This window comes from Martes martes (genome assembly GCF_963455335.1).
Source record: "Martes martes genome assembly, chromosome: 12".
NCBI classification, from domain to species: domain Eukaryota; kingdom Metazoa; phylum Chordata; class Mammalia; order Carnivora; family Mustelidae; genus Martes; species Martes martes.
In genome coordinates, this window is record NC_137900.1 from 49,342,728 (window position 1) to 49,351,687 (window position 8,960).

At 41.7% G+C, this 8,960-nt stretch overlaps 1 protein-coding gene across 1 annotated transcript in view; it reads left to right on the forward strand.

The window, feature by feature from the left end:
* The window catches only part of MTAP (methylthioadenosine phosphorylase), a 45,837-nt gene extending 37,216 nt beyond the window's left edge, over positions 1 to 8,621 (forward strand). Inside the window, exons 7-8 of the mRNA XM_080819998.1 lie at positions 4,220 to 4,342; positions 7,131 to 8,621. Of these exons, the coding sequence (XP_080676124.1) occupies positions 4,220 to 4,342; positions 7,131 to 7,169 (162 nt within the window). The 3' untranslated portion in view covers positions 7,170 to 8,621. The remainder of the gene's footprint in view (positions 1 to 4,219; positions 4,343 to 7,130) is intronic.
* The last annotated feature ends 339 nt before the right edge of the window (positions 8,622 to 8,960 follow it).

An 8,960-nucleotide genomic window follows, 5' to 3' on the forward strand; every position in this document is an offset into this window, starting at 1 on the left:
TCTTGTATTAGTTCCACAAAGTGCCTTTCTGCCAGGTTTTAAAGTCAGCCCTGGGATATGGTCAGGTATTTTCTTTATAGTTCTCTTTGAAAGATACAAAGATCTCCACAGAGAAGAAAAAGACACTTTTATCCACAGATAAACAGTACATCGTGAACATGTAGGTGTGACGGGAATCATAGTGAGATTGGGCCTTATTTTAAGGATGAAAGTATGTTTTGGTTATAATTTCCTTATCATGTGCTACTAGTTATTGTGTGTGTTTTCATTACCTCTGCCTGCTAAGAGTACTCTCTATGTCTATTTAACCTACCGTGACTGCATGATGTTGGTGTGGGACTATGACAGCAGAGAGACAAGCCTGTGAGGAACGAATATTCTGGGGCTTTTAGGGGGTTAGCAGGGAAGGGCAGAGATAAGCCAACCAATGTAAGAAAGCTCAGGGTTATAGAGAGTTAGTATGGTGAGAAGCACATAGCCAGTTGACCCAACCAAATATTTGAAGTCTGGGAAGCCTTTCCGGTGGAAGGGTGGAAGGCACACTTGGGTGGGGTGGAGAGGAGGGAGGGAGACAGCACCGTGTAGACTATGTAAGTATCTCACAGGGGAGGTCAGTGAGGGGTTCTGGGCTGGAAAGATACCGAGGTCTAGCTGGTATGTGAAGACACTGGACCACTTCAGTCAGGCTTCCAAAATAAATATGTTCACTGTGGAAAACTTCAAACGTCAGTAAAAGGAGAAAGGCTAGTATAAGGAACCCCCAGTTACCCATCATACAACGTTACCAGCCACAGCCAGTCTTATGTGCGATATATGCTCCTACTCACTTCTCTCACTTCTCTCCCCTGCCGTCATGATTTTGATGTATTTTTCCGGAAAAAAATATTTTTCCAGAAGGCCTTTATTAAAACATTAAATAACAAAATAATTACAATACCACTATTGTACCAAAAAATATTGATATTACTTCCTTAGTAAAACCAAATCCAGACTGTTTACATTTTCCTTCTTGTCTGATATAACCTCGTACTCCTTATAATCCACATATTGCATTTAAACCATCTGCCTCTTAAATCTCTCTCCATCTAAGATTCCCCTGTCTTTTCACTCCTTGCATTTCACTTGAAGAAACTGGATCATTTGTCTTGTCCCCTGTCTCATTTTAAAATGGGGGCAGGTGGCACCTGGGTGCCTCAGTTGGTTGAGCACCTGACTCCTAATTTCAGGGTCATGGGATTGAGCTCCATGTCAGGCTCACCACTCAGCAGGGAGTCTGCTAGAGATTCCCTCTCTTCCTCGATCTCTGCCCTGCCTTCTGCTCATGCGCGTGCGCGCGCGCGCGCACACACACACGGTCAAATAACTAAATAAAAATCTTTAAGAAATAAAATAGAGAAAGGGCCAAAATTACAGTCAAGGAGTTTTAAAGTAAAGAACAAGTGTGGGGTTGTCTGTTGTGAGCACATTTATGGGAGGTGACCTCCTCTCCTTCCCACCGTCTCAGAGCCGCTTGTTGCGCTGTCCGTTTTCCTGTAAAACAGTAAGATATCCTTATTGTCAGTCCATCTGTGTATATGGAGTTTGGTTGGACTTGAACACAGGTTCTTTGTTTTATGTGAATACCTTGTACCGACTCCTCAGTGTAATAAACCGTTGCTGACTACTAGGGCATTTTATGTCTAAGAAACTTCCAGATCCTGACACAGCAGCATCTCTGACTTGGCAGCTCTGGTCACCTAAGGGACAGCTCAGCCTCATGGTGTTGAGAAGCTGCTTCCACTTAGCAGGAGGCTCCAGCCTCTGCCACTGCCTGAGAGCAGGTTGCTTCCTGCCTGTGGCTTTCTGCTCAGTCTGGTGACACTTGTCTCCTCTGCAGAGCACATGGTGCTTTCCTTTACTACGTGAGGTTTGGAAAGCTGTCAGTTGGAACCACTTGAGTTGAAAGCAGAGACTGAGCTGTGTGTCAGCGGTAAGGCATGAAGGCAGATCATGATGCTAAGTGCCACAAGGAAAGCACAAATGCAGATAGCATCATCAACCGGCCATGCATGTCACTGTGCTTTAAACCAGATGTGCAGCTTGGGGTGGTACAAAGATTTTCGAGTTGCCGACACCCACCTTCAGATTCCTGTTGCTCCATTTACTTGGAACACTGGGCACATTCTTTGATCCACTTACTCTTGGGTGGGATGGAGCCAGAGGTGAGGGGTGGAGGTTGTTTACTTACAGTTCTGACCTTGCAGGATTTCTGGGAGAATGGAACCAAATCCTCTATGTAGAGCAGCTCCTATAGCTTCTATGGCCACTATGATGGAGGGGGGAGGATGTGTGGAAATGTTTGAGAACTTGACATTTGAACTGGACTTTCAACATAGGGTTAGATTTTATTGTGAGGAGGTTAGTAGAACAGGCATTTTGGGTGAAGCCCAACACCTGGAATAAAGACGAGAAAAAGATCAGAGTCTGTACAGAAATACCAGTCAAAGGAAGAGGTGCCTGGGTGGCTCAGTTGGTTAAGCGTCTGCCTTCAGCTCAGGTCATGATCTCAGGGTCCTGGGATCGAGTCCCACATCGGGCTTCCTGCTCAGCAGAGTCTCCTTCTACCCCTCCCCCCCCCCAACTCTTGCACACTCTCTCGCTTGCTCTCAAATAAATAAAATCTTAAAAAAAAAAAGAAAAGAAAGAAATATCAGGCAAAGGAAAAGTGTGGAAAGTGTAAGGAAAAAAAGTAAATACAAGGTAAATTTCTTGGATGCTTCATGAGCCTGCACTGGAAGACTGCTTCAAGCAAGCCTCTGCATGTGCCCGGCAGCTCCCATCTGGTCACTGCATTGTATTCCCACAGTGATGGGACTCCCACCTGCTCCAGTGCTCGTCAGTTTTTTCTAAACACACCTCAGTGTTTGTGGGATGGATCTGGACTTTATATAAACTCCAGGAAATAGAAAGGTGTAATCTTTGTGCCCCTCAACCTCAGATACCCTTGAGGTGTGGCAAGTATTCCACCTCTGATCATTGATTTTATATTCACAACTTTCTTCGACATCCTTATGGAGCAATTTCAGTCATATTCAAAAAGTCGATGGACAGTATGAGCTTTTGTAGATCAACATCCAGCTTCAACTGTGAACATATAAGCTTAGGGCCAGTTATATTTCATCTGGACTCTGATCCATGATTTTAGCCATAAACATCTAACATAACCACGTTATCATTGTCACATTCCCGCAGTAATTCCTTAATACATCAAAGCATAGTTCATGTTTCTAGTTATCTCAAGTATCACAGTTTTTTACTTCCAAGTGTTCTGAAAAGAAACTAGGTCATCTGTCCTCTAGAGTTTCCCACAGGAAACCTTCTGGATCACTGAAATCATCTCCTTGGGGTAGTTTGACAGATTTCTTGGTCCTCTGTGTTTTTTGTAAATTGACAGCTAGCTCCAGAGATTTGATCCAATTTAGATGTCAAAACTAGTGTTCAGTTTTCCTGTCAGGAAGCTCATTAAAGTGGATTGTTTGTTTGGTTTGGGATTTGTGTTGTTCTGTGATGTTAGCCACCCATCCATGAATTCACTGGGAGCTGTAGAAATGACAATACTCTGATTCCAGCATTTCTCTTCATTAACTCAAAGTCTTCTCAAGAAGAGCCATGTGCTGGGGTGCCTGGGTGGCTCAGTGGGTTAAAGCCTCTGCCTTCAGCTCAGGCCCTGATCCCAGGGTCCTGGGATGGAGCCCCACATCGGGCTCTCTACTCAGCAGGGGGCCTGCTTCCTCCTCTCTCTCTCTCTGCCTGCCTCTCTGCCTACTTATGTTCTCTGTCAAATAAATAAAATCTTTAAAAAAAAAAAAAAAGCCATGTGCTTATCTTATGATTGGTTAGCCAGTGTAGGAGCAATTTTAAGACTGGAATCCATTTTACTATGGACAGGAGGAGAATTGGCCACATCTTTCCAGACCATACTAACACATTATACATCTGAGACAGTGTCTCAGACATTTATATTGAAAACCAACAGTGCTCTTCAGAGATGTCATTGGGTTTCTCCCAAGACCTCCCCTGCTGGGACCAAGTCTGCCTTGAAAAATGCAGAACTGGTGTTCAGTGGATTGGAATTGGCATAAACTGACTTTACAGATCGGGTAGGAGTTCAGGAAAATGTTCTGCGGAGAACGGTAGGGTGATAAATTGCCAGTAATATCCTGTGCTGCTGTTTCTCTAGGTTTCAGTGGACCGGGTCCTAAAGACCCTGAAAGAAAATGCCAATAAAGCCAAAAGTCTACTCCTCACCACCATACCTCAGATAGGGTCCATGGAATGGTCAGAAACCCTCCATAACCTGAAGGTAAGTACCCTCGGCCATCTGCAAGCAGACACTTGCACAGCTGCCTTTCTCTCTTACTTGCATTTCACCCTTGGGCCAGCTCGTCTTGTATTTTCTACTAGTCCAGAAGTTCTCTACAAGTTTTCATGCTCTTAACCACCATACTAACCAGTGTGAAATTGAGTAGTTACATATTTGGGCAGGTAATGCAAGACTTGAAAGTTGAGGTGGTGAGAGTTTTACTGTCTAGTCTGCCAACCTCTTGACATTGTCCTGCTTTGCAGGGCATCCCTAAGTCATGCTTCAGGAGGTTGAGAGTGCTTGTTCTGTACATGGCTTACATTGCTGACAAAGCTGTTTGCTCTTTGGCAAAGTGTTGGCAGCCTTTAAAGCCTAAGCACTAATAGGAATACCAAAATGGTGCCAAGGAATTTCTACTTAGTGTTGACATTGTATCAGACCAAGACAGTGATTAATGATAAACACGGGATGGGTTGTAGATTGGTAGCTTTTCAACTCTAGTATTAATTCCCAGAATATAATTTAAACTGAGTGCTAAAGCTCAGAGATGCATGATTTTTATTTGGATGTTTTGTGACTCTATTGATTAACCACGTTGGATAAGGTGTTGCCTCAAGCCAGTTGGATATTACATTCTCCTAGTATCCAGGGAAGGCAGCCAGCCTGTCCTAAGGTCTAGAACACACCTAGACACTTGGGTCTTATGACAAGTAGCTGAGAGACGATTTGAAAAGTTCATAAAAGCCCTCCCTTGCCTGAACTGCTAACCACCAAGGAGCCGTGGAATGAGAGCCACAATTTTAGTATGATGAAGACACTGTGTGGTGGTCGGTGATTGACAGCTGCTGGGCACTGAGGAGCCATGATTTTGATACGGAATGCCTGGTGGAAGTGCTGCAACCCAGCTAATTTCAGACTATCAGTACAAAACCACTGATAGATACAAAGAGCCGGTTGTCACAAGCGGATACAACAGGCTGCAGTACTCACTCCTGTAACAAGGTATCTCTCAGCTCTATGCCCTGGCCAAGTCAAGAGTATTGGAACTTGTATTCCCTCTTTTCCCCACTAGACTTTAAGTCCCTAAGGGACAGGAAACACATGTTTGGTTTCAGCCTATAGACCTAGAAGCTAAATGTTCTTTAATGAATAAATGATAGCCCCTCTTTCCCCCATGAAGTGTTTCATCGTAATTGAAATACAGGCAAGCCTTATAATATGAAGAAAGGGGAAACAAATTTCTAAGAACTGAGGAAAGTCAGTTTAAACTGGAAACTGTTACATTGCCCTGAGTGCAGTGCAATAGAAACAGCAGGACGTTAGCTTGTCCAAATAAGCAAGCTATTGATTTTAGAACTGTGACTCATCCTTTTGCTACTGCAAAGGCAATTTTCACCTGCAAGATGTGATGGGCTGTTGTGGTTTTTTTTTTTTTTAAGTTTTTAAACTGACCCCATTTTAACCACAGTCTTTTTTGAATTTGAAGATAATTTCTCAAGCAATAAATTTATTATTTCAGCTTCATTTTTAAGTAAAAAATGCTTGAATGGGGTGCCTGGGTGGCTCAGTGGGTTAAATCCTCTGCCTTCAGCTCAGCTCATGATCCCAGGGTCCTGGATTGAGCCCCGCATCAGGCTCTCTGCTCAGCGGGGAGCCTGCTTCCTCCTCTCTCTGCCTGCCTCTCTGCCTACTTGTGATCTCTGTCTGTCAAATAAAGAAATAAAATCTTTTTAAAAAATGCTTGAATGGTAGAAATTTATGTTCTCCTTTCCTGTGAAGTTTCTGAAAGTATGTAAAAATAGTGTGTTTCTGTATGTATGCTTTTTAAGATTTTATTTATTTGACAGAGAGAGATCACAAGTAGGCAGAGAGGCAAGCAGAGAGAGAGAGAGGAGGAGGAAGCAGGCTTCCTGCCGAGCAGAGAGCCCAATGTGGGACTTGATCTTAGGACCCTAAGATCATGACCTGAGCCGAAAGCAGAGACTTAACCCACTGAGCCACCCAGGTGCCCCTGTATGTATGCATTTTTAAAGAGGGTTAATGTGTATCGCTTTCATCAGATTCTCAAAGACATATATGATCTAAAGAAAGAAAATGAAGAATTGCTGCTCTAGACAATACTGAGACTCATGGCCTCCATTCTGTTGTATTAAGGAACATCCAACTAATAACCCCGTATTCTGGGGGTATTCTGGGGTAGCATGTTCAGTCCCCTCTACACTGAAATGTGTATTATCCATTCACTCATTCATTTCAGAAACACTTAATGAGCACCCACTATATGGTCAGCCATGATTTACAAAGATATATAAGACTTGGAGTGATGAAGAGGATCCTGTTACGTTTAGAGATACTAATGTACTAAAATTTCAAAGATTTTTATCCACTGGGGTAAGGTGAATGACAGAGGTTGATTTACATTAATCCAGGCTGGAGGTTGGTGTATGAAACATATCCTAGTGGAGGTGAAAGAGGGTGGAGGTCCATGAGAATCTGAACAGCCCTCTTGAAATAAGCACAGCTCACTCTACAGGAAAGGAGAGAGAGGAACCAAGAGTTAGGGGCTGTCGCTAGTCCCACATCTGGTTGGTTGTTTTTAAAGTTTGGTGAACTTGAGAATTTCCTGGGTAAAAGTTTATTGAAAGTGTGTATACCATGACTCATCAGTCTCTGAAATCAAAATATGATTTTTAATTAAATACTCCTGGTGATTATCCTGATCTTCAGAATCACTACCTACAACAAATGCTTGGTTAAATGTGACCTGTGCCTGTTTTCTTCCTTTTAGAATATGGCCCAGTTTTCTGTTTTATTACCAAGACATTAAGCCAGCATGGCTGCCTAGGTGACAGGAAGACTTCCTAATTCTAGTCATTTGAGAAATTTCGGCTTAACTTGGAAAAAACATGGAAGAGACATGCAGCCCTCATGCCCTTGCCTGCTAAGGAAGAACATGATAAGAAGACATGCATGTATCAGAGATGCCTTCTAGAAGGCTTAGACTGCTTCAGGAAATGACCAGTAAACGTGGAAAAATTCTGACACTTTAGAAAAAAAGATAAGACCCCACCTACCTTTCCCCCAGTAAATTTGTAAGAATAAGGTTGGGAGGTAATATCCAGTTCCTATGTTACCAAGGAAATATGAAGAAGAAATGGGAATTCTTAGGCTATTTATTGGTGTTACTATAAATTTGTAGTCTTTTTGGAGGGCAGTTTGCTAAAATGTATCGAAAGGCTTAAAAATACTTATACCCTTTGTGCTGGTTACTCTAGGAATTTATCTTTAAAAAATTATCAGAGATACAAAGAATTATGTATAGGGAAGGATGTCCAATATACCGTTAGTTATAATAGTAAATATTCAGAACAATCTGAATATCCAACAGTTGGAAGTAAATTACAGCATAGCTCTAATTGGGTTGTGAAGCAACCAACTGAAGATCATGTTTTCACATAATATTTAATGTCCTAAAGAAATGGTTGCTCTGTAATACGAAATGAAAAAAGGATATGTGCACACATTTTGCATTGCTAATTTCATTTTAAAGTTCTACATTAATGCACAAAAATACCAGAAATGGATATATAATCTTTTGTTACTGTATTTGGGGTTGGGACACTGAATCATTTTAATTTTCTTTATATTTTTCTGTGTCTTCACATTTTTCTACAATGAATATAATCAAATAATAAAGTTGTTTTAAAAATAAAAAGGTCCAGTTCTTGAAAACATACTGATGTGAAGCAGAGTTTAAGATGGTAATTCTAAGAAGAGTTCTGTTTGAGTTCCATCTTCAGATTGTGTTAAAAAAGAGGATCATTTATAACTGTATAGTGAGAATGATACTTGGGGCTGCAACAACTTGAGAAAAGCTGGGTGTTTAATCCTCAGAGAGTATGAAACTATAAGAGACTAGACACACATGCTAGTGTGTCAGGTATTTTTAAAATTAATATTTGACCTTTGCTTCTACTTTTTATGCATTGGTGAATTATTTTACATGCGTTAGTGGAGTATTTCATAAAATGGAAGTTTGCTTCTTCCTCTGCTTTTTGTTGTTCATTTTATAGGAGTGTGTTTTGTTTTCTCTCACAGGGAGATCCTTTTTTTCCCTCAGAGTTACTACTATTCACTGTGGTCTGTTACTGGGTCCTTTAGTCATATAGCCTGTCTGTTTAAAGAGTCTGTAAAGTCAATGTGTTTGTGTCTAGGAGACTGTCTTCGAGATAATAAGCTGCTAATTGTAAACAACAAAATAAACCGGTTACTCCCCAGCATTGATACTGAGCTGTTTGGTTTACGTGGGATTATGAGTCTTGCATTCCCCAGCGCAGGGATCCAACCCTGGTCGCACATTAGAGATACACAGATGATAGAACAGGCCTATAACCCAGGGCTCCCTGTTGCTATAAGCCCTGCAGTACTCTGTAATACCATATGTATCTTCTTTCCTTCGTTCTTAGTACATGTTTGAGGATGTCAAGGCAAAAACATGTGGGCATTTTTCTTGCTGCCTTCAGAAAGTACAGGTCTCCCTGATAGCTTTCAGGGGTGTCTTTCTTGATTCAGTAGCCTTTTCTAGCAACCTAATTTCCAGACTTCTCATATGGAGTAT